This window comes from Tachysurus vachellii, chromosome 17, assembly GCF_030014155.1.
Source record: "Tachysurus vachellii isolate PV-2020 chromosome 17, HZAU_Pvac_v1, whole genome shotgun sequence".
Classification (NCBI taxonomy): domain Eukaryota; kingdom Metazoa; phylum Chordata; class Actinopteri; order Siluriformes; family Bagridae; genus Tachysurus; species Tachysurus vachellii.
In genome coordinates, this window is record NC_083476.1 from 12,399,859 (window position 1) to 12,426,241 (window position 26,383).

The window sequence follows — 26,383 nt, forward strand, 5'->3', positions numbered from 1 at the left end:
TTATAACATAATTGATCTGAATCAGAATCAGGTTTATTGGCCAAGTGTGTTTACACACAAGGAATTTGGTTCAGACATAAATAACACTATACATTTAGCTTGGACTATACAAGACAAAAACAGACAATGTGAGACAATATAGACAGAACGAGTATTAAATAGGAATACAGCGTATTTATGTACGGAAATTAAAAATGTAAAATGAATCAAATATTAAAGAATCGAATTGTTGTACCGAACTAAATGACTCACATCATTAGAACAATTTGCACGTTACCAGCACAAAGTGGGCGAGCGCGCGACCAGGCCCAGTCCCGCCCTCTGGCCGCCATTTTTCTCCACCTTTACACCAGCTAGCTGGTTGACGAGCTGCGAAGTCCGTAAGAAATCATCACTGGAGGAAAAGACAATTTTATCCGAATAAACTACATTTAGAAATTTTTATTGTGCGATACCAAGTGTCGTGAAGCCAAGTGGAGATAAATTCGAGGATAAAAGCGTCGGGACTTTTTAAAACTCGTGCATTAAATTCGATGTGAAGATAGACGTGTTGCAGATCCGCCATTTTTTGTTACTGAAGTCTCGGACTTGGGGCCGAAGAGAACCAGCTAGCTGGTTGGATCATACGCAGGGAGAAAACTGCTGTGATATATTTTAATGGACTTTAATGGAAGTTACTGCCTTGTGTGAGTCCTCATCGTGATGTAGACATGTTTGTGAACGTATAATGACGTCCTTTTCTTCATGGTGAGGTGGCTAGCTGGCTAACGGTCTATATATCGTTTCGTAAACTGGGTTAACTTAGCTGGCTGTTTTTAACATCACATCACGGAAGAAGGACCTGAAAAGCGGAACTTGAATGGAGCGTTCTCGATTTGTGTCAAGTTGACACTAGTGATTTCATTTATTTAAAAAAAAATAGGAAGAAAAAAAACTGGTGAAACGTTTAGCTGTTGCAGCTTGTGTGTATAAAAAGGTAACGGTTTATTAGCAATGAAACAAAGTTAGCTCATCGCAGCCTGTCTGTGAAACGTCAGGTTGCGGTTCAGCTTTAGGATATAGGACTAGCAAAGAAATAAAACGTGGCTTAAGTTTAATTTATTGGCTGTTTATATAATATATTGCTCGGTCCAAGCTTATTTATTTGAGTGCAGTCATGTCGTCAGCGCGGTTCGATTCAGCGGACCGGAGTAGTTGGTATTTCGGCAGTCTGTCTCGGCAGGAGACTCAGAGCCGGTTACAGGGACAGAGACACGGTATGTTTCTGGTTCGCGACTCGTCCACTTGTCCTGGGGACTATGTACTGTCTGTTTCCGAAAACTCCAAAGTGTCCCACTACATCATTAACTCGTTACCAACCAAGAGGTTCAAAATCGGCGACCAGGAGTTTGAGAACCTGCCTGCGCTTTTGGAGTTCTACAAGATCCACTACCTGGACACGACCACATTGATAGAACCTGCCCCCAGGTAAGAACCCCAAACATACCTGCAATGGCCATTATGACCATATCATACACCGATATCGTGATAAATTATGTGTAATATGATTAGATAATCTCAATATCATATGCTGTTTTTGGCAGAACAGTGCTTTAATGTTTATATGTTGAGGAAATGGTCACAATACACCATTTTGGTATTACTGATCAGAAGGTCATGGGTTTGAATCCCAGGTCCACCAAGCTGTCACTGCTGGGCCCCTGAGCAAGGCCCTTAACCCTCAATTGCTCACTTGTATAAATTGAAATAAAAAATGCAAGTCATTCTGGATAAAGGTGTCTGCTAAATACCAGAAATGTAAATGATTTAATGACAAAAAAAATCCATTAGACATTTCGCACAACAAACTGGAATCGTGGTATAATAGTAATCAATGAGTTAATTGCAAAGCGTTTTTAGTTTTGGATTCTTGTATTTATTGACATTGCATACAGTATAATTAAACCATCTGTCTGTGTGCTCCCAAGAATCATAATGTGATATTTTTGTACTTAATCTTGAGTGTTTTTATTTTTGTTATTGTTAACATTATTGCATGTTAATTATATTGTCACTGAAATTGTCATTCAATGATAAGATTAAAGATATATTATATAGTATAGAAATATGTGTAATAATTCTTATATACATATTCTTTAACATTTAATAAGTATGTAAATGAAGTCTCAGCTTTTTAGACTGTAAATAGAAATGAGGCACAATAACTATGTACAACCTATAAAAAATAAAATCCATAAAAATCTTCCTAAACTCTACAAAGTGTTCACCCCTGCTCATTTATGTAGTTATCAATCAGCCAAACGTATTGCAGTGAGGCATAAAATCATGCAGATAGATGTCAATAGCTTTCTGCTGTCTTGATAGCTGTCTGGATCAGAAATGATATTTACAATCTTTATCTGTCCAGTTCTTTGATCCTGTGCCCTCTATAGTCTCAGATTTCTGAACTCTGTGCTGAATGGAGTGGAATCTAATGTAGTCTCTGCTGTTGTAGTCCATCCACCTCAAGGTTCGATGTGGTGTTGAATTCTGGAAAGTTTTTCTGCTCATCATGGTTATCTGTGAGAATGAATTTATTTAACTTTAATTGAAGGCGTCTTCAGTATCACTTGCTCTCCAGTCAGAGGTAAAAGTATAAATCGTCGTTTTTGGTTTTATAAAGACAACGGTGATTGCTCACTGGGAAAGGTTTCAGATGTCTGTGAGCTCATTCATGCAGAAGAGGGCAGAAGCTCTTTCATCAGAGTATGTTTAAACCTGCCCTGTGGTGGTGTACGAGCAGCCATTTTAAAAGAAACAGAGGTTGCCTTCATGTGTCTCAGAAGAAAATGTATGCTTGCCCCACTGGTGCCCTATTGAATTGGTGGCCTGCTCTCTTTCTCCTCAAAGATACAACATGGCCATTTTTGCTTCTTGGTTCCTGGCGACAGATGGCATTGGCCGTGTTTAAACTTATGATTTCCCAGTTATAGAGCAAAATCCAACAGAATTACTTTAAATATAATTTATAGACTAATTTATATGTTTCTAATCTGAACATTGTATTGTTATACAGTTATAAACAATATGCTAAATATACATTTGAGAAGTTATAGATTCAGTTTGAATATGTTCAACTCAATGCAGTGTTCTACCATGGCATGACCGATTGCTCAGTTTTGCCTACCAATGTTAAACGTAGCACCAGTAAAAGGATAGATAAGAGAGTAAAAATTTGGAGTTATTGAAATAAAATGGAGCATTTGGTTATAGGCATTTTAAATCTGTTAAAATGAGCAAAGGAGTGACTGCATTTTTTATCTATTATTTCAATGTCTCACGGTGCTTTTATAGTAAAATCTTGATATAATTTTTTTTTTTTATTTAAAACTGTTACCTTTCCCTGTTGATATACTGTAAGGTTTGAATATCTATGGTGACTGACAGGAAGTGATGCAGGGGTGAGCACAGTTGCATCCTGTGTGCATGTGTAAACAAAGATGCTTCATTTGCATCTCCAAAGGATGAAGATGCAAAATTTGAAATTGTTTGCTTTACTAACATCACACTGCTGTTCAAGAGAAGTAAAGAGTAAGGTTTTCTTCTTTTGCTGTTTGTTGAACCTCCTTGTCCTCCAGGCATCTCCAGGTAAAATTCTAAAACCCAGACACACCTTCTGCTTGACCTTTCTTTATTCTTTGCTTTATCACAAGACGGGATCATGCATGGTCTTTAGTAATTAAATGGATTTGTTCTTACAGCATCACAATTCTGTTTGTTTAAGGACAATGTTTCTTCCATCAGGTTCCCTAACCCGGCTCTAACTGGTGGCCCTATTCAGTCCATCGGCGGCCCCGGTGATGAGAATCTGGAGTATGTCCGGACTCTTTATGACTTCACTGGCAGTGACGCAGAGGATCTTCCTTTCAAAAAGGGTGAGATCCTGATTATCCTGGACAAGCCAGAGGAACAGTGGTGGAGTGCAAAGAACAAGGATGGCCGTGTTGGAATGATCCCTGTCCCCTACGTAGAAAAGATTGTCAGGCCATTGCCTCACACTGGGACGGTTGGCCATAGCTCACGCAACTCAAACAGCTATGGCATCCCTGAGCCTGCCCATGCCTATGCTCAACCTCAGACACCGTCGCCGCTGCCCCCTGGAACACCCGGTGCTGTCATCAACCCGCTACCCTCTATGCAGAATGGGCCAATCATGGCAAGAGCCATTCAGAAACGTGTCCCCTGTGCATATGACAAGACTGCCTTGGCACTGGAGGTATGCGCTTTTTTTTTTTAACTGAAACATTGTAGATTACCCCCACAACCTTATCCAATTGTAATTGCCATATATGTGCATATATATGCTATGGTTGACCCTGATGCTTTAGCATATATTGCCAGTTATAATGTCAACAAAGCACTTTGAGTCTAACTTAACCGGCACCTAAGGTATTAAATGTAGATAATGTAAAACAAAGGGTTACAAATGTTACGAAAATCACATGAAATTCGATGTCTTGTATTAAAAAGTTTAAAAAGTTTTCATAATTAGAAATATTGAATGACAGTTCTCTAATTTTCTGCCTGCAATGCTACTCAAGCCAGTTTGATCACCCAGTTATAGTGTTACACTGTTATATAAAAAAAATAGTAAATAATTGTACATACACATAATACACATGCTGTTTTCTTGACTTCAAATACTCAAAGTGCTAACGTATTGTTTTTAGGGTAAGAAAGAAAATTTTATTTTTGGTTGTGTATAATAATGTTTGTGTTTCTAAGCAGACAGTATATATGAATCTATATAGGAATCTGCGTCCTGTTGTCTTGGGATTATGGCTAGTTTTCTGTTTGTTCATCATGTCTGACATTAAACATGACATGAAGTTGAGAAACTTTGTTCATTTGATCCAGGGTGTGGTAATGATGAACCATTCCAGTCACATCACCGGCACTTTGTTGTTTTTACAGTCTCCAAGGCAACTCTTTGTTCCTGCTTACACACCGCTTTGTTCCACTTATTGGTGGATAATTAGAAATGTATTGTGTGTTCTTTCTCAGGAAAAGTTCTTAAAATTAGAAGTAGTAGATCAGCAGTATAACAAATATGAACAAAATGAATTTTAACATTCATTTGCTTACCCTTTTGCTGAGATATTTAGCTATTTTTCTTCTTTCCATTAAAATGACACTTCTGTTGTATGACCTAAAGACATGATGGATTAAATGGAAAATATGTTGGAATATTTTTCAGTTATGAAAAAAGTGTGTTGTGACAATTTTATGATATTGTTGTATTGCTACGCCATATTTGCATTCCATGCTTTCCAATATTGTGACAGTTGAGTGATCTATTGTGCATCCTTGTGTAGTACTAGGTGTACAAATTCTATACAGTTTGGGGATTACTTTGAACTTACTCAGGTTAACAAGATTAATCAATTTAATCTTTGCTTTTGCTATATGATTTAAAAATGTTAATGTCCATACAAGGCATTACATGGCCATGACATTGCAGTAAAGTTCATCACCACCACACCTACCAACCATTACAGGTTTTGTGTAGGAGCTCCTTTAGGACAGCAATGTAAGCTAGTGCTAAAGGTTATGCTACATTTGACTAGTCTCGTCGGTGGTCATTTGTTGTTTGGAATTGTCATGGTTGACCTCAGTGCATTTCACATACATGACGTCAATCAAATACATCTGTGTATGCAGCCGGATATTAAATATAAATGCTAATTAGTGCTTCTTTGTTTGCTTCTGATGGCTGATGTCAGATGTTTATTTGACAGCCTTCAATAATCTGGGAAGGAACTTGTAGTTGATAAGAATATGTTCTTTGTTTTTTCCTGATATGAGGTTGAGAATTATAAGTTGCAAACGTGAGTCAAACACAGTATTAATGTTTATGTGCACTGGGTACTGTTGTATGAGCTCAGAACTGATACCTTTCTGAATTAAATAGACACTTCTTGGAAACCCGATCACCTTCCTCTAGCTTTGCACAATTAACAAGTCTGGATACATCACTTTTATAATTGTATAATATAGTTTTTAACTTTTTTGTATGTAGATGTGCAAAAATAGTAAGGGCACCATCTACACGTACTGTCCACTAATTGGGAAGTAAACCTGATCATGTATGCAATCAGCCAATCACAAGCTTTAAGTAAGGTTCACATCAAACATCACAATACCTATGTAAACATGAAGACCACATTAGTAGAACATTGTATTTAGACAATTATTAACCAGAATTTCAGCAAACACTATAACATCCCTGAATTATATTTATTAAGAAAGTTTTTTAATTAAAAGAGGAAATGAAGGCAATGACATTAACCATTAAGATTATGTAGGCCTACAACAAAGTGTCAAATCTAACACTCACGCCAAAGCTATTACAAATGTATATAATGTTCAAACGATATAAATCTTCTATTGAACACAGTGTCAACCAAGTTATCATTACGCACAAGGATTTGTATGTGTTGTATCAAATGTAATTTAAAATTGTTTAAAAATTTTTTTATTTTTTTTTAACATTATGAAAAGGTTTACAGCAAAATCACTTAAAAATTCATCATCCATCTATTAACATTATGGGGCAGAGTTGTTTTAAACACTGAGGCTTGGGACAGCTTGCTGCCAAAATAAGGGTTCAGGACGAGTTGGATCGAGTCCTGCGCAAAATTCCATTCCTTAAAGCCTTCAACCTGGCAAGTTCCAGCTTTTTCCTGTTTCTTAGTTCAGGCAGGAAAAAAAGAGCAGACACACACACACACACCCCAATGTGAAGTAAAAATGGCTGCGTGAAAAAAAGAAAAATCAATATATCAAAGCAGTGACTAAACCACATACACATGTTATTCTGGAGCACTGGATGCACCGGTGTGCTTGATTTAAAAAAAAAAAAAATGAAATGTTCAAATATTATAGTCTTAACATTACAGTTAATCCTTAATGGAGCTAACTGAATGAGTCACAGAGACAACACTTTTTTTTTTCTCCATTCTGATGCTTGATGTGAACCTTACCAGAAGCTCTTGATGAATGTTTTTGCACGAAATGCTGACCAGTTCACAGTGGCTGACGTGTGTAGCGTAGGAGGCGGTGGCATTCAAAAAGAAGAGCGCACCCTAGTTACAACAATGTGGTGCATCACAATGTCATGCATCACAACTGCGTTTCTTTGAAATAAAAAAAAAAACCTGCTAACTAAAATACTGTAAACTGTCTGAGCCACAGAAAAAAAGATGTGTCATGAATGAACAATGAAATGTGTGGCATTAATTAAGTCTGGAGTAAAAAAAAAATAAATAAACAAGCAGTTAGCATGATCTGGAAGACACATTTTCAAGAATATCCTTCTAAGAACAAGCAACAACTTGGTGTCTGTTTTTTTTTTTGTTTGTTTTTTAATACATAAAAGGAAGTTTAAAGTGACATTTGCACAAAGAATTAGAAGTACATAATGTTGTGTTTGTATGGAAAGGAAGATAAATCCCAAAATACATCATAGCCTAGAGGTGAAAACTGTAAATTGGAACAGTTATTTCTGGCTCTGATATCTATTCTGGGTTCTCTGCTACAGTATATTCGTTGCTCTAGCAGAACTTCCTCATAAGTGGCTAGAGAAAACCACTGGATATCATTGCTAGATTGCAAGTGAAGTGAATGTTTGGATGGATGTTTAATTTTGAGTCCAAGGGATTTCTAAATTCCTCTATTTCACAATGATTGAGCCCACTGTACTCCTAGAAAGATTAAAGGCTGCAGAAATGGTCATACCCTATACCTTGATACAGTTTAATAAGTTCTTGGACTTCGCAGCTTGTTTTTTTGATCGGACATGTATTGTGAATTGTTGGACCTTACACACCAGCCTGGTTAAATGATGTCCAAACAGGATGGCTCTGCACTCATTTTGGACTGGTTTTCAATTTTTCTTTTTTATTTGATTTCTTTAGTTTTTGCAAATTTGCAAGTGTGGATTGTTTGTGGATAATTGCCAAAAAAGTTGGTATAATCTATTTTACATTGCGTGAATGAATTTATACAGTGGGTTTGAATACTTCATTCAAACCCACTGTATAAATGATGCATTTGTGCTAAATCCATATATAGATAGTTGAATTGAGGTTGGATTTGAGGTTTATTGGTGGCAGTTAGTATATTGGAACTAATATAAAACAAACTTGTAGTCAGTATATTAATTCAATCCCAACCTACTATAATATATCCTACTGAAAGGCACTGTATGCGAGTAATTAATGTTTGTGATGTTTCCACAGGTGGGTGATATTGTGAAGGTGACCCGGATGAACATCAGCGGTCAGTGGGAAGGCGAGGTGAACGGTCGGAGAGGCTTGTTTCCGTTCACCCACGTGAAAATATTAGATTCCCAAAATCCAGATGAGAGTGAATGACCTGGGTGTTGCCATGTTTGCGCCCTTTTCGACCTGCTGGCTGCCCTGCCGTCGTCACCACCCGAATCGCACTTGCCTGCTTGAGGCTTTGCCACAGAGTGCATCTCTTGAGCGAACCATTTGCGTGGCTTCTGACTGTTTACAGCTCCAAACTCAAATAGATCCCTTTTTGCTTGTATCGATCCCCCAAATCTGTATTTTTGTTTGTGTTTAATGTGCTGTTATTTTCATCTGTTCTTGTGCCAAGGTGAGCTGTGAACACTCTGGCATGATGTCACGCCTAGTCATTCTTGCCTCCTTTTTTTTTTTTTTCCTTTTTGGAAAGCTAGCTTTGTTGACAAGCCAAAACCCACAGAGAAAGACAGACCGTATCATTTAAAAAAGAAAGCGAGTTTTTAAAATGAGGTGTGGATTAAAATGAAATCTTGTCCTCCTGGTTGTTCTACCCCTTTTGCTTTTTTTGTGTTTGTAAGGCATAAGCTGTCCTAATTTACCCCATTTGGGGCTTCATTCTCAACTTGGCTGTTTTCTTAGGAGGTGCAGAGCACCATATGAATAATAAATATTAATTCATGATACATTTCAGAAGCAGGCTTTGTGTGTGAAACTAGTCTACAGCTATAGCCTTTTGGTTTGTGCCATGATAATACACAATGTGTAAATATCAGGTGTAGTTTGTGTGTGAAATGGTTGTGGCTTTAGAATGGTGAAGGTGAGGCTTATTCAATTTAGCACCAACTTATCCAGTGATATGAGATACTTTTGGGTTTGTACCTGATGTATACATTCTGTACAGATGCGAGAAGGAGCGTTTGCACACGGCATCATGAGGAAGCATGTTTCACAGGTCGGAATTGGTCTGTGATTAATGCTGCTTTCTGCTTTGCCCTTCGTTTCCACCTGAGCTCAACCCGTGTAGTCATTTAGCTGATTTTTGCACATTGGCAGATTTCATTCGGTAAACGATCAATTTAGTGATTAGTAGCATTCAGCCTCAGACTTTTTTTTTTTTTTTTTTTTTAGGCTAGCCACTGAATCAGTCCTTTACTGTGTGTTTAAAATGAACTGTAGAAAAAAAAAGGATCTCTTATGGGTATTTTCTAAAAAGGGATAAAAATGCTGGCTTGTTGCTAATTACGCATGATTTGGTCAATGGCATTGTTTCTCCTTACCCTGCGTTCACATGCCATTCCTGCCTCAAACTGACATGGTTTCACTGATAACACCTAGCAAGTGGGGTTCAGTATAACTCCTGTATTTACTGTAAAACAGACTTTTTTTTTTTACAAACAATTTTACAGGATAGTCATGTTCTGATATTTCACACGTGCCAAAATTGTGATGCAGTACATTATATCTTACAATACATTGTTTTTTGTCAGTAAATCAGTGGACATAAAATCTTAACAGATTTGAATGATTGATACAAATATCGTACAAATACACAGTGAGAAACTGTGCTGTCTCATGATATAAGAAAATTGTATTGTTTTCATTTGATGATCAAGTTCTTATCATGTGCAACCTGGTAGCTTGAGCTGCTTCTCCAAGCAGCTTTTAATTCGAAACTGTGAAAGAAATTCCAACAATTGTCACCCTACATGTTCAAAAGAATGGATAATATTGTTACAGTGGTTTGTTGGTTGTCGATCACTTTGCTTCTATGTCACGTAAAATGGGCTTATTACTGCCATCTTTGTTTCTGGTTGCTTTATTTCACCATGTTGCTGTTAGCATGACCTCAGTGCTACTCCAAAATCACACCGATATGCTAAAGTTACCAGAGGTCATGAATTTCCCGTGAAGGTTTGCAACATACAGCCATGTTTCCCATGACAAATAAAATATATATAGTAAATTAGATTTTATACTTTTACTTTTAATCCAAACGATCAGCTCGGGTAAATTCCTCATAGCAGTTTTTCCTGTGTTCAATTGTAAAGTCATAAGTTTTTTTTTGTTTTGTTTTTCCCTCTCCTTTTATTGTGATGTGATATAAACCACATTTTATAAACATGGTCAGTGATTTGTTTAATTTATACTCAAATCTACATTTTGATGACTATGACATAGAAGATGACATGAAGCTAGCCAGGTCATGACCTTAAAAGCCTGGAGTGATCGAGATTGTGAACGCAGGATTAGGTCTGCTGCTTTTGCAATTTTATTTTTGTTTTTGAATGATTGTGGTGAATTAAACCTCCTATTTTGGTTTTGCTCTCGGAAACGGTTTCAGGCAATTTTTCTTTTTCTTTTTTTTTTTTATATATATATATATATATAAAACAGTATTACTGAGCTAATTATTTTGCAGTAGGTACCTCGACAGTGTCAGTAGTACAAATAATGAAAATGTGCCTTTGGTTTTTTTTTTTTTCGTTTGTTTGTTTTTTGACCATTTTCATGTGTTTAATATTTGCCCATCCGTAACATCCATGCTGATACGATCCATTACGTACAGTGTGATGAAATAAAATTTACTTCTGTTAACTGGCTGTGGTCTGTTTCTTGTGAAGGTAGAGACACTTGCTGTCTGTGAGTATACAAGAGGAGACTTCCATTTCATCAGCGTGTTGCTGTGGTTGAAGACGAAAGTTTTAGATGTAGAACAGGAGGACGGTTACTCAATCGCTCTGGATTTTTATTTTTCTTCTCCCTTTTTTTTTTTTTTTTTTTTTTTTTTTTAAATTAGCACCAGTCCCCTGAGAAAAGAAGTAATTAGAGAATGTTAATGAAGTGCTAAGAAAAGAAACGTGTTCTGATTATCTACAAAAACTTCTCCAAGGCAGTTTTTCTTTCTTTTTTTTTTTAAATACTTTTACAGGAAAGCCCAGTTTTTCTTCAGGCATTGGTTTAAATTATGTTCTTTATTGTCTTTCCCCATTACCTCAGTACAAAATGCTAAACTGGTAGCTTCTGACTGGTAAACTACAATTTAAATCTAAATTTCAATAGCCATCCTTCACCTCATCATCACATTGATACAAATGGCTCATCCTATAGAAACTGTGTCTGTTCCCCGAGTAGTGAGATCAAAAAGTAAATGCATGAGAAGTTCTCTAAATAATCTTACAGTAATCAGACCAGAAAAATGCCACAGAAACAAACAAAAATAGTTCCTAAAGTTTGGGCTTCTGGACATTAGATCACTTGCACACAAAGCACTTCTAGTAAGTGAAATCATCTTGCTGAAAATAGCCTTACTGCACTCTGCTTTACTGAAACTTGGATTAAACCAAATGATTACATTAGTCTAAATGAGTCTACCCCATCAGGATATATCTATAAACATGAGCCTTGTCACACTGGTCGTGGAGGTGGTGGTGCCACTATCTTTAGTGATTTCCTTACTGTGTACAGACCCCCAGGGCCCTACACTGATTTTCTTAGAGAATTTGATTTGATTTTCTTACACTGATTTTCTTAGAGAATTTGCAGTTTTCTTTCAGACCTATTGGTTAATTTTGATAAAGCATTAATTGTAGGAGACTTTAACATTCATGTTGACGATACAAACGATGCTTTAGGACTCACATTTACAGTCAACCCAACACAGGGCGCACACACACATTCACTCACACAATCACACACTAGGGACAATTTTTCCAGAGATGCCAATTGACCTACCATGCATGTCTTTGGACCGGGGGAGGAAACCGGAGGAAACCCCCGAGGCACCCCCGAGGCACTGATATAGATATCATACCTCAAAGTGATGACATCACAGACCATTACTTCATAATATACACACTACCTGTAGAAAAAACTAACTGTGTCTCAGAACTATTAGAACTATTATTCTGACCACTAAAGACAGATTCACAAATAACCTGCCTGATCTGTCTGGACTTCTTACTGTATCCTTAAACACAAATGATCTAGATATAATGACTAACAGCACTATTCCATCACAGTTCAGTAGTGAGGACTTTATGAGATTCTTCACTAATAAAATTGAAAGCATCAGGAACAAAATTTTGCACAAATAACGTCTCTTGAAAAAATTTTGTCTTTTGAAAATCATATCGCCCATACTACAAAAACAGCCTATCTGTATCTGATGCTGAGAAGCTAGTTCATGCATTCATGACCTCTAGACTGGACTATTGTAATGCATCACTAGCTGCATCTTTAATAAATAGTCTAAAGTTAGTCCAAAATGCAGCTGCCAGAGTTCTCGCTAGGACAAGAAAGTATGATCATATAACCCCAATTTTATCATCTCTGCACTGGCTACCTGTTAAGTTTAGAATTGATTACAAACTGCTGCTACTTACCTACGAGGCTCTTAATGGTTTACCCCCCATGTATCTAACTAGTCTTCTTACACGTTACAATCCTTCACGCTCTCTGAGATCACAAAACTCAGGACTTCTATATTTATAATCACATCCTCCAGTGTCACCCATATGAGGATGGGTTCCTCACTGAGTCTGGTTCCTCTCAAGGTTTCTTCCTTTACCATCTAAGGGAGTTTTTCCTTGCCACTGCTGCCTGAGTCACCTCAGGCTTGCTCACTGGGGATAAATACATACATATTGTGAACTAAATATATCTAATATTGATCTTAAATTTAGTATTCTATTAATCTTTATATTATTCTTTATGTTATCCTTTTGTTCTATGTTTATGTTCTGTAAAGCTGCTTTGACACAATGTCATTTGTAAAAAGCGCTATACAAATAAACTTGAATTTAACTATAAGCTCCTCCTGGAAACAAGCTTTTTGCACTATAGTGCATTTGGCTACATAATCACTACTGTGTGTATTTTAGTTGTACAGCTTTATTTGTGCATTCTCTTTTCAATTTAATTGTTTAACATTATTTTATTAAAATATGTGGGAAAATATCTAGTGCAGATAGATTTCTGTGTATTCATTAGACTACGCTACAGCAATTTCCCAACAAAAGCTTTTAATATATAGTCAAGAGAAACGTACATTTTCATTCATTTATAGTTACACATAATATTGCAGAACCCCTACTATCCTGTTATCACTTATGTTATAGCAGCTATAGACAGTTGCCTCTCTTAAGAGTAATATTTTATACCTTAAAATGAAAAGTTTGATAAAACATTTTCAGGTAATTATTTATGTTGGCTGTTTCTATATTTTGCAGCAACAATCAAAATAATTTTGTATACTCGATTAAACATCCTATAAACTAACAGGATGGCAGAAATATAATTATGCGTAGCCTGACTGTACTAGTTTTGCTTGTTGTGTATGAGCTGATCTTCAGTTTTCTTCAGTTTGTGAAGTCGTTTTAAAGAAGCTGTTTGGAAGTCCAAGCACAGCTTATGTCCCCAACTGGCAAGGACACAACATGGCATTGTGCCTCAACTATTTTGGACACGTTTGTGTAGCAACTGATGACAGAAAGAGGATATTCATGGCTACTTGGCGAGTTACACAACAGCTAACCACTGTCTTACTCTTTCTTTACTACAGGCTGACCCCATTAACATAGCAGAGAGTGTGCAGTTTGGTTGTATTTTCTTTGGAGGGTGATCACAGTATTGACAGGAATTCTGTGTCTTTGCGGTGATCCAGGGGAATCAACTCAGGTATACAATGAAAGTTGATGCCTTTCCCTCAAAAGCCATACTCTTAACTCTACACTCTAATTATCAATTCTATGTTAACACACAGCTTGCTATGCATACGTTATAAGATATATAGATATAAGATTCTAACCCATCAGGGAAGCTCTCGTTTCTCTGTGATCTTTTCGGATATGTGATCAGCTCCAAGTGGTCACCTAAAAGAGCCGTCTCAAAGAGTTGAATCGCTCACGAACGACAGTGAGACGAGCGTGTGTGGGATATCTCTCTCTAACAGGTGCAGACCAGCATAATGGTGCACGAATGGTGCTAAAAATACCAGCTTCTCCACTGTCACTAAGGTTAGCATAGTGTAGTACATGTGGAGAGTCTAAAACAGACTTGTTGCTTATGACAGACGGATATCTGTAGACATGGACAAAAGGAGAAAGCCACAAAAAATCTTATTTCTCTTATCTTGCATAATACATGCTCACAAAGTCAAGGCCAGCAGATGATGTCATAGGTTAATTTGCATATTTGAGACAGATTTTTCTGAGTTAATAATGTAGAAAATATATAATCAATTGAAACTTAGAAAAATTTTAGCTGGAAAAATAGACATGAAGGAAATAATTACGAAAGGAGTTACTAGCTGGTGAAATAAAAGTTATTGGTCTAAAGGAATCACAACAATTGTGACTTGTGATTGGTCAGTGGGAATAATGCTGGTTGGTGATTGGTCACTGGAAAAATGGGCTTATGCAAGTGTGACTCACAGGTGGAGAATTGATATCTGTTCCCTCAACCTGTATAAACAGAAGTTGTCATGTGAGCTTTATTGAGTGTGGGACAAATGTGATTGTTTAAAAATCAGTAGAATTGTCACTAGACACTTTTCGTTAAATCAAGTTTGTAAAGTATGTCTCCACATTCAGTAATAAATAAATCAGAATCGGGTAGACGGGATGGCTTAAAGTTTTGATGTTCGATCTTAGCAGTGATTTATTCAGCTTTATTCTGCCCTTTGGATAACATTTTGTACAAATATTGTTAGTGAGCAAAGTATCATTTGGGGTAAATGTGATATTTATAAGATGCTGAACAGCCAGATTAGCTTTGTAATGTTACTGATACTGATATAAAATAGAGAAGCAATCCTCAGACATGTCTTCACTGATGTGTCCTTGTGTTTCACTCACTCACTAATTTTCTACCGCTTATCCGAACTACCTCGGGTTACAGGGAGCCTGTGCCTATCTCAGGCGTCATCGGGCATCAATGCAGGATACACCCTGGACGGAGTGCCAACCCATCGCAGGGCCCACACACACTCTCATTCACTCACACAATCACACACTATGGACAATTTTCCAGAGATGCCAATCAACCTACCATGCATGTCTTTGGACCGGAGTACCCGGAGGAAACCCCCGAGGCACGGGGAGAACATGCAAACTCCACACACACAAGGCGGAGGCGGGAATCGAACCCCCAACCCCGGAGGTGTGAGGCGAACGTGCTAACCACTAAGCCACCGTGCCCCCATCTTTCAGAATTCTTTGTGAAAAAGCTTGTCATTCAATATGATGTCTTTCAAGCTCAACATCTAAACTGTGTTTTCACACAAGACAGTTGACTCAGCCATGTAGTTTTTAAACATTAACCATGTTGGCTTTGGATCTCGTGTAAATATGTAAATTATTTAGCTGAAGGTGAAGGCAATAGGGCCATAAACATTACAGTAAAAGTTAGAAAGGTCAGAAATTGTTTTTTTTATTTTTTTTATTAAAGTAACAGAAGGCCAACGTGAAGAGGTCAGAAGTGTGTTTACTCCTAAAATTTGAAACTGGCGTGCCTCAGTATAGTAGTTTGTAATTTTATGTTTTCCAAATGTTAATTAAATACTCCTGTACTGGAGGACATTGTGAAAGGATGTCTCCCTTACATTTTATCCTCTAGTATGGACCAGACATTACAAGTGATACTCAGAAATAGCTCTGAAGATCCTTGTGAGTTTGTGTATAATGATCATGTCGAATTGAGGCAGAAGCTCTGAGCTGAACTGCATCAACGTTGCACTTATTGGGTTCATAGTTTCATGCTTGTTTTACACTTTACCACAGCCACAGACAAACTTGTCAGTGCAGCAGGAAGCCGTGAGCAGGAGTAATATCATGAAAGCTTCTTGCAGGCAACATATATTTACATCTTTTGGTGGTCTGAGGTTTGCAGAGTATTTTTATGATTTATTTTCCTGAAATACAATTAAAATTATAATATAAAAATCATTGAAAAATAGCCAACGGGAACATCAGAGAATCACCAGCATTCTTATCACTGCTGCTTGCGATGGAAAGGTTTTTCACATCATTGTCAATAACACAAAGACTATCTAACAATACATTCAAAGCTATCAGGGTAAAGAAACATTAGCTAATAATTCTGGCATAGATACTGTGTTTGTATTATTTGCAAATATAGATTTGTTTACATTAACTGCTTTACATAATTTTATAAAATTGTGGATAGGTGAAAGAGTTTAGCCCTGAGAGCTTTCTAAGTCTACTGTAGTTAGAACTGTAGTTCTGGTTAACTGAGAAAGTCAACACTCATAGTGAGAATGATGAGTGGTTTTGGTTTGTGCGGTTTTAAATGGAGTCAACAGTGAGGTTGTAGTCAGAGGAGAAATGAAGAGCCACACAAAAATGAGGTGAAACTCTTCTGGCTCAAGAGTCAGATGTATGTCACTATGTACTGTAGCTAACCAATTTGATTTCTCGCTGTTTATATAATAGCATTTTCTCTTAAATGGTGTTCTTAATCGATTTATTTCTCCATGAAAATTGCATAGTGAAAGTTACTTCTGGCATCAAAAATTCAGCAGTAAGTTCAGTAAGGAACCAGGAAAAAAAATGTCAAGCATAAATATCTGAGTGACTTTGACAAGAGCCTAATTGATATAGCCCTGGAGCATCTACAACACAGATGCCAAAAACTGCCACACTACAAAAATCGTACAGAAATGGTTTAAGGAGCATGACAAAAAGTTGTTCAAGCTGTTCAAGCCAATTTCTCTAGATCTCAATCTGATCAAGTATCTACAGGATGTGCTGAACAAATATGTCTGATCTATGGAGGCCTCACCTCACAAGCTATAGGAATTAAAGAATCAGCTAGGAATATCTTGGTGTAATGTCACAGCACTTTTCTGCACTGAAGTCCATGCCTTCTGGAGTAAGAGTTTTGCTGGCACAATGGGAACCTAGAAAATATTAACCAGGTGGTTTTAATATTATGGCTAATTTCTGTATGTAGGAGTCCAAATGGGCAGGCTGCACTGAACTTGTTTTAAGGATATCAAGTAAACAACAGGTTTCTCACCTCCATTTTCCATTTGGCAGAAGACACGACACATCATTCAGGCTTCTGTCCTTAAACACCTCCTCTTCCTTAGCTATGTGACATGGCTGATAAATGTGCTTTATATGTGTGGTTCAGACTTTATGATGAAAGTTACCTCAAGTGTACATTATACCATTATTAACGCAGCACTAATGTATTAACCCTCACAAAACCAAGAGTTATGACAGCTATAAAAAATTTAGAAAAACATTTCCATTGTAAGGAAGCACTGAAAAAACAATCCTAATGCAAATCAACTAACCTTAAATGATATGTTGGATTGCTACAGTACAATGAAGATGCTCTGAATATATGCCAGTCTTTTCTCTATATTCATGCAACATTTACAAATGTTTGGAAGTAAATATTTTGTCATCTGCTGTGGAAATGTTGGCAAACCAGCAAGGTCCGCATACATCTCTGAGTAGCTGTGCTCCTACCACCACATCATCATCTTAAAATAAATGTAAAAAATATGAATTGAAATATGAAATCTACAAAATAGTGTTAAGTGTGTTTTCCATTAGGGGGGCAAGGTGGCTTAGTGGTTAGCATGTTCGCCTCACACCTCCAGGGTTGGGGGTTCAATTCCTGCCTCCGCCTTGTGTGTGTGGAGTTTGCATGTTCTCCCCATGCCTCCGGGGTTTCCTCCGGGTACTCCGATTTCCTCCCCCGGTCCAAAGACATGCATGGTAGGTTGATTGGCATCTCTGGAAAATTGTCCGTAGTGTGTGAATGAGTGTGTGTGTGTGCCCTGTGTTGGGTTGGCACTCCGTCCAGGTTGTATCCTGCCTTGATGACGCACAGGCGCCCCGTGACCCAAGAAGTTCAGATATGCGGTAGAAAATGAGTGAGTGAGTGTTTTCCATTGTACACACTTGCCCTGACCAGATTTGTTTGCCATTTCAGACTGTTAACTATAAACATTACTCTGTCAAACTGATTTTAGGGCAAGTGTGGTTATTATATTTATCTAAAATTTTATAAAAACCAAGGATAAAACCAAGCAGTTGATGCTTAAGGCTCTTGCTCAAGGACCCAGCAGTATCAGCATGAAGGTGACAGGTGAAGGTGAACATTCTAATTAATTGTAAAGCCCAAACATAACTTTAAACAATGAGCCACCACCTTATGAAGATTTAGACTTGCAATTTGGCAGACACGCTTAACCAGGGCGACTTACATTATCTCATTTTTTATACAACAGAGCAATTGAGGGTTAAGGGCCTTGCCCAGGGGCTCAGCAGTGGCCTGGGATTTGAACTCATGACCTTCTGGTCAGTAGTCCAACATCTTAACCACTAGGTCACCACATGTCCTTCCTAACTTCATTACTCTCACCAGATAAATGACATGTGTGGCTGTAACTGTCACGAACATCTAAACTTATTGGGTGGTCTTTGGTGGATTTGTTTTTAACCACACCTAGCCACACACTTCTAGCAATTACCCACTGAAACATGGATCCCAAGTTTGTCTCTCATTTAGGATCTAGCACCAAACATCTAATTACCACCAGCCGCTTTCTTTCACCCTTTACCTTTATTCCCCATCTTTATATCACCTTGCTGCTATGTTACACACTTCCCTCAATGCTCATATACATAACACATGTGCAGCTAATATGCTAATATATATATATATATATATATATATATATATATATATATATATATATATATATTTTTTTTTTTTTTTTTTTTTTAAATATGTACAAAAATCGCCTTTACACTTTTATGTTGATTTAAGAGAACTGACATAATCCAGCAAAATCCTTGACAAAACTGAACTAATCTGTAAAGAATATACAGATATTAGAATTGATTTATTTAGTGACAAATAGCACAATGACACTGAAATGACTTTTCAAGGTCAGCAAAGACAAAACAAAACACAAGCTGTATCATAAGATCTGATAAAGAAATTTAATTATTCAGCTGGTAAAATATATCAGTATCAATTTACAGTATTAACATTAATAATTTGTCAATTGCACTTTGTTTAATGCATTTAGATTTCCATTAAGATACACAAAGCAAATAATTCTACATGGATCCTTTAAAATCACACATAGCCACATTATGCTTCAGCCCATTAAACTAAGCCTTTATTCTGCCATGTAATAATCTGTATCTGTCTGTTTTCGCTGACTGGATCAAGCACGAGAATAAAAGGTTCCTCTCTGTCTATTCATTTGCCATGTTAATTTAATGCCTTTCTGCTGGTTTAGACTTTCTTTTTTCTGGCCAGTTGCTCAGCAAGAGTAGGAAAAGAGAGAGTACTGACTCCACTCTGCCATGTTGTTGTGGTGATATCCAGAGGGATGGATGCTGCGCTCTGTCATCAGGTGATGTGGATGTGGGTGTGGTTGAGGGTAGGTGGGGCTTGAATACTGCCCTGCTAAAGTTCCACTCCAATGACCTAAAGGCTGCTCCATGTTATACTGACTGTACAGTGGCAGTCCTGACCTGGATTTGGAGCACCCTCCAATACTGGTGGTCATGGAAAAATCTAGCGGTTTTCTCTGAGAAGAACACAGACTCATAGAAGACTGAGGACTTGAAAGCTCCTGCTCAGGAACAGTGGCCATGTCAGTAGATCGGGAATCAAATCCCTGGCAGTCAGTTTGGGAATCTGTGCAAGAGGGTGAGGAAATCTTCCCAAACTCATGACTTCTGCAAGGAAACCATGAACAAAAATAAAGAATTAAACAAAATATATATAAGATTGACAACAATGCAGTGAAGGGGTTAGGGTTAGTCACTGTTACCTGTTAGCTACATTAGCTTGATTACGTTTGGACTAAGAGTAAAAATGCCCACGCTGCGTACTTAACAATGAATGTCGGATATCAGATAACATACCTTTGCAATTGGTAGTTGGCTTGTCCTGGAACAAGCTGCTCTGAGTTTGTGTAGTCCATGGCTCCCTCACTGTGCAGATTTTGGCCAGGTTCCTGCTCTCCTCCCCATGGAGACATGTGCTCATCCTGGGCCATCGGTACTTCTTTGGAAAGCGTCAGGGTTTCTGAATCCTCTCTGTGAGGGTCATATGGAAGCCTTGGTACATCTGTGGGTGACAAATGAAATACAGATTAACCCCAGGAAAGATCATTTACCCAGCAAAATTAAGCACATGCACAGAAAAACAAAATATCTATATAATACTGTAATTTAATGATCTTGCTACCACCCATGAGTCCAATAATCTCTGGGAAAACAGTAAGTGTAATAATATCAAGAATAATAAGTAACTATATGATATTTGGAGAATCACCTTGGAAACATCTGAACTCTGGCTCCTTTTCTGAAGACTTTAGTTTTTTTGCTGAATTCTCTGAACACAGTTGACTTTTTTGAGCTCTGTTCCTGCAACACAATGAAACATATTTAATTTCTTTTAACCTTTTGGAAACGTTTTTCATGCTCAGCATTTTTTTTTCTACAACACTAAACATTCTTTCTCAACCTTTAACCTCACCTTTTGCCATGGGTTCCCTCTTCTCTGAATCCCTTTGCAAAGGGGTTATGGTCTATCTTCAGCTTTGTGATCTTTGGGTAAGAAACAGAAAAAAGAAAACAAGTTCCAGTTAATAAAAAGTTTCAAAGAACAAAAATACAAGAACAAGGAATGTGGTCAGGGATCCGTGTATCATTGATAGAGCTGACCTTGGTGTTCTGGTAAACCGTGACTGCTGTGAAGGTGGTTTCAGAGAATGTGAAGGTCTGGAAGACGCTCCATCGGACGCTATAAAGGTCATCAGCCTGCACCACATGGAAGCGAGGCTTGTAGCGATGCATCGAATGCAGAATGATCTACAGATAGAAGAGGTGAAATGGAGATAGAACATGAGTCCATCTAAAAGGCAAAAAAATTAAATAAAATAAAATAATGGTAGCACTTCATTCAACATTCTTACATGGCCTCTCTGGTCCAGTGGATTGTTGGTGAGCTTCAGTTTGAGAAAAGAAATGGGCTGCTTCATCCAATGGCTACCCAAACCAGGAGAATCTGGATGTATGTATGTTCTACATGGAGGTTGTGGCTCTGCCTTTCCTGCCACCTCCCACTGATCGTTATTCCACTGTAGTAGAGAAAATGCTCATGTTTTTTAAAAAAAACAATTTTCTGTACTTTATTTCTAAATACTTTCTGCCTCTATATTTTACATACATAACATAAAGCTTTAGGATACGCACACACACCCACACATCTGGGAGGGTGACCTTATGTAAAGTGAGCTGATTGCCTTATATAGACCTTGATTGCTCTACTGGAAGACATTAACGGGGGAGAGGAGGGGAATTAGACTTGACTGGACCCCTAACTGAGGGAAGAAAAACAGGAAGTGATAATAGCCTTTGATATTCACACTGCAGTGATGGGCACTCCACAGGAGGACCACCGTCTGCACTCGCAAATGGTTTTTGGGGGTAGATTTTGTCTTGTTTTGTTCCTGTTTTAAGCATCTTGTCTTTATAAAACAACTCAAAAAGAAATGTAGTTATCCGTGCTAACCTGTAAGTTTATGGGTATAGCTTAGTTGCAGTTGCAACAATGATTAACCTTTGGCTGCTTTTTTTGCTTACCTTGTACCTGGAATTGTCCACTGGGACCATGTCCACCATGATGAAGTACTTGGCATATGGCAGAAGACCAGACACACTTACATTGCAATATGGAAACATCCTCCTAAAATTACAATTGTAGAGTAAACAAAGTTAATCAGTTCAATCTCAAAAAACCTTCAAGGTTGATTCTCAGATTATTTATAATCTTTAATAGTCAATTTTTTCAGCTTGTTCAAATTTTTTAAGTGATTACCTGCCAGATTTAGTGATAACCATTTCAGTCCCAATGTCATGAAATGATTTCCAGAGCTCTGAATATTCCAGTTTCATCCTCATATTCCCCTGTTGGTAGGAATCAGCAGGATGAGCCATCGAGGGCAATGTGGACACTGTAGATGAATGTCTCAGGTCTGTAATAGGTATTATATCAATAAATAGCACTGTATATCAATAATGAATGTTATCTGACTATATACTGGTTATTTATTATATGCAATAATCTCAAAACGTACCTGCAATCTGCTCCATTTTTAAGAATGTTCAGTGCACTGGCTGTTAAAATATCTTTATATGATATTGATCCTCAGCTGCAGACCTCCATAAATCACTGAGGAAGAACTATAAAAAATCTTAAAAGTCTGCACAGAACCTCAGTTGTAAGTTGACCATCAGGTAAAAACAATGGCAAAATGCCCCTGGCTTGGCTCAACCTTGAGTTTAAAGACATTGTCTGAGTGGGTGGGGCCTTTTAGGGTCTGTGTGTGTGTGTGGACAAAAGTGAGAGGGTCTATTAGCATACTTTGAAGTGCTCTATTAGCACCGGGGGTCAGTGTGTGGTTGTTTAGGACTAGAGCAGCAGGAGGAGTTGAGCCATGGATCAAAAGGAGCCTTATGAGGATATTATCATGTAACTGAGAGAAAGTTGGCCAGCCATGCGTTCAGACATGCCTTATGTTGCACTCTTAAGTCTGTTTTTGACCTATAAGCCTGTAAAATAAACCAGTAGCAATGCCACTGTGATGTTGATTTCTGAAAATGAGATTTGTGAGCTGGAAAGAAATAGAAGGACATTACAAATCCATAGAGAATATGATTTAAAAAGAATTTAATAGTGTTCCTCACCAGTCACCTATCAGCTGTAATGTATAACTTTTATGACTAATACCTTAATGTCTTAAAATTTACATTATTTTGAATCAAACTATAATTTTGATATTTTTAAAATAATTTCCTCATAAAAATTTTATTTTAAATTTAGTTCTTATCTCTTCAATCAAAAAAAAAGATTAATTTTATAGAAATGTATATCACAGGAAACCAATAAAATATTTGATAAAACACTATATGATGAACTGGATTCTAGACATTTGTTCTAATTCATAAAACCAAAAATAATGCAATGAGGTGAAATTACCTTCTGTACTGATATGTTGCTTATTTAAAGACATGATTGTAGGAAGCAATTAATCTGTCTGTGCAGTAAAACACTTAAAAATAACTGGTATGATATAGGATAAATAATCATACAGTATTTTAATTATAATATAATACCAGTTTGCAAGGACAGTTGATTCCTGTCATCAGACGTTTTTCAGATTTTTTTTTATTTAAAAAAGTTGCAAGACATGATATTTGCCTTACACACAGTTGTATCTCCTTCTCCTCACATCGGCTCTGCTTGAGTTTGTATATTGAGCCCTGTCTGGCCTTGACAATGGGGAGATGGGCCTCTTAATCCTATCAGCACATGGAGCCACGATGGCACACAGTCCTTAAGCTCTTATGCTCCGGCCAGTTAGCAGCCAGTTAATGCAGGAGGAGATGGTGGTGTGTGGGTGGGTGGTGGGGCAGGGAGTCTACAGGAAGCTCAGTGATGTCCCACAAGGAAAGGGTTGGGGTCTAGTTGTGGCCTGTCTGAGGCCCATACACATGCTAAGTGCTCAGATGGTGCAGAGATGGAGGAACATTCGCACACATTCAGAAAACCCTCTTTAGCCAAATAAACAAACAGCTGAAGACCAACACTGAACTTGGATGGGATACCCACAACACATTCTTGTACAATTAAATAATGCATTTGTAAATTCTCACTGATGCTGCAGGAGATTTTAAATAAATTCTCACTGATGCTGCAGGAGATTTTAAATAAAAGGTAAATAATAATAAATAAACAAAAACAACGTTAAAAAAGAGCTAACATTACAAACTTGCTGTGTGTGAGTAATTGAACATTGGTCATATTTTGATATAATAATATAATATAATGATATAGTTTGTCTGCACTTTTTCCTCTTTTTATATTATATTATTTTAGATATAGGCTTAGTATAAATCTGTAGACAACACAGTAATGGATTTCACAAACTTCCTTTTCTGAAAGAAAAACACTACAGAGTTCATTTTATAGGGTTCTTTATGGTTTAGGGCTCCTTAGAACCTGTAAGGGTTTGCCCAGAAGGACAAACTGTTCCTTTCTGTTGGTTATCTGGTGTCTGAGCTAACAAAAAATGAAATCCTCCAGACACCAGTTCAACGTCATTATGTTGACTTCATTAACATCATTAACCAATCGATACACTTTCTAAAATAAAATATAACAAAACCAAACGCAAGCTCTATATTATCACCTATTATCAATCATTTTTAAAGTTCTGCCTTCAGATTTTAGCAAATTAATTGTTTTTATTTGTTTGTTTGTTTGTTCTCTTGCTTTTGCTTGTTGTTAATGTTTGAAAGGATTATTATCTCCACATAGCCATTTTGAAATACCACTGTGGGAGGATTTCCACATGCACATATAAAACACCAGGCACAAATCGCTGGCCATAAGCTTCCCTTTGTTTTTGTTAATGATATTTTGGGGTTGAACTTTTCCTTTGTACAGTAGAAAATGCTTCTTGTTCCTGCTTTGAGTTTTTGTGTCTCAGTGAGTCTTGTGGATATGTCTGTCTGTTTCTCTGGACAGGACCTAACACTGAACATTCTGAACTCTAACAGTCTTACTGTCATTTTTCTACCTCTAATATAAGAAGAGGTGTAGCGTTGGAGTTTACAAATACCTGAGATAGTATTTTATCTCCTTCATGCACAAATACCTTGTGGAAACATTTAAGCCAAAGAGGATGGAAGATTAAATAAGATATTATGAGATGTATGATTGAAATATGTTTACAGCACTTGGCACACATCCTGATCCAGAACAGGATTTGAACTCACTACCTTCCAAGCACTTTTTGAGTGAGTGTCTTATCTACTGAACTCCACGTCATAATTTTGCAACTTCCTAATATAAAAGTATGTCCAAATCAAACAGGTTACAATATCTCCAGAAAACATACAGCTCATACATATTCTCTGTCTCTGTCTCTGTCTCTGTCTCTCTCTCTCTCTCTCTCTCTCTCTCTCTCTCTCTCACACACACACACACACACACACACACACTCTCGCTCTCTCACACACAGACATCAATACAAAGACTCAATACAAATACAACATTCAATGGAGAATTTCACAAGCACCAACTCATCCCAAAGACATGCCTGCTCTCTGTCAGAGCATGTCCTCATACCCCTGAAGCATTAAGCATAAATGGTTCACTTTAAGGTGTATATCCTCCCTAAAATTGCTTCAGACCCCACCTTTTTTGCAGCTAAAATAAAATGCAGATTAAAAGGTAGAAGGCAGGAATTTGTAGAGTATCAGCTCAGTGAGTCAGATCATATGTTTCAACTCATCAATAAAACCTGAATCTTTCAAATCTCCAAATTTCTAAAATAAAAAAAAAAAAGAAAAAGTTCTTATTCTATGCCAATTGATCATCTTGTGATCACCAGCACAGCATAATAGGATATTATGAACTGCATTACAAAGTATAAATAAATGCAGCAGGAATCTTCTATACAGTGCCATTTCAAACACCAGGTCCTGGTTGTGACAATATATAAAAAAGTCAAAAAAAAAAAGCCTTAATTAAAAAATTATATGTTGTTAATCTACACTAAATACAGACAGTAGAGAAATAATTATATTTCATTCATTCATTCATTTTCTACCGCTTATCTGAACTATTCTCGGGTCACGGGGAGCCTGTGCCTATCTCAGGCATCATTGGGCATCAAGGCAGGATACACCCTGGACGGAGTGCCAACCCATCACAAGGCACACACACACACTCTAATTCACTCACGCAATCACACACTACGGACAAGTTTCCAGAGATGCCAATCAACCTACCATGCATGTCTTTGGACCAGGGGAGGAAACCGGAGTACCCGGAGGAAACCCCCGAGGCACGGGGAGAACATGCAAGCTCCACACACACAAGGCGGAGGTGGGAATCGAACCCCAACCCTGGAGGTGTGAGGCGAACGTGCTAACCACTAAGCCACCGTGCCCCCCTAATAATTATATTTATTAAATTCAAAAATTTTTATATAACTGGTTGAA

The 26,383-nt window shown here is 37.5% G+C and overlaps 2 protein-coding genes across 2 annotated transcripts; one reads left to right on the forward strand and one right to left on the reverse strand.

The window, feature by feature from the left end:
- Window positions 1-319: 319 nt before the first annotated feature.
- crkl (v-crk avian sarcoma virus CT10 oncogene homolog-like) lies at window positions 320-10,904 on the forward strand. Its single transcript, XM_060890898.1, has 3 exons — window positions 320-1,467; window positions 3,784-4,255; window positions 8,280-10,904. The coding sequence occupies exons 1-3, from the start codon at window positions 1,157-1,159 to the stop codon at window positions 8,412-8,414; spliced, it is 918 nt and encodes a 305-aa protein (XP_060746881.1). The 5' UTR covers window positions 320-1,156; the 3' UTR covers window positions 8,415-10,904.
- Window positions 10,905-19,620: 8,716 nt separating this feature from the next.
- Window positions 19,621-22,604, reverse strand: LOC132860114 (T-box-containing protein TBX6L-like). The gene is made up of 9 exons (XM_060891192.1): window positions 22,450-22,604; window positions 22,191-22,347; window positions 21,956-22,058; window positions 21,286-21,450; window positions 21,035-21,181; window positions 20,847-20,917; window positions 20,643-20,734; window positions 20,231-20,435; window positions 19,621-20,041 (listed from the first exon to the last, which is right to left on the reverse strand). Exons 1-9 carry the CDS (start codon window positions 22,463-22,465, stop codon window positions 19,621-19,623), a joined length of 1,377 nt encoding a protein of 458 aa, XP_060747175.1. The 5' UTR covers window positions 22,466-22,604.
- Window positions 22,605-26,383: the final 3,779 nt, after the last annotated feature.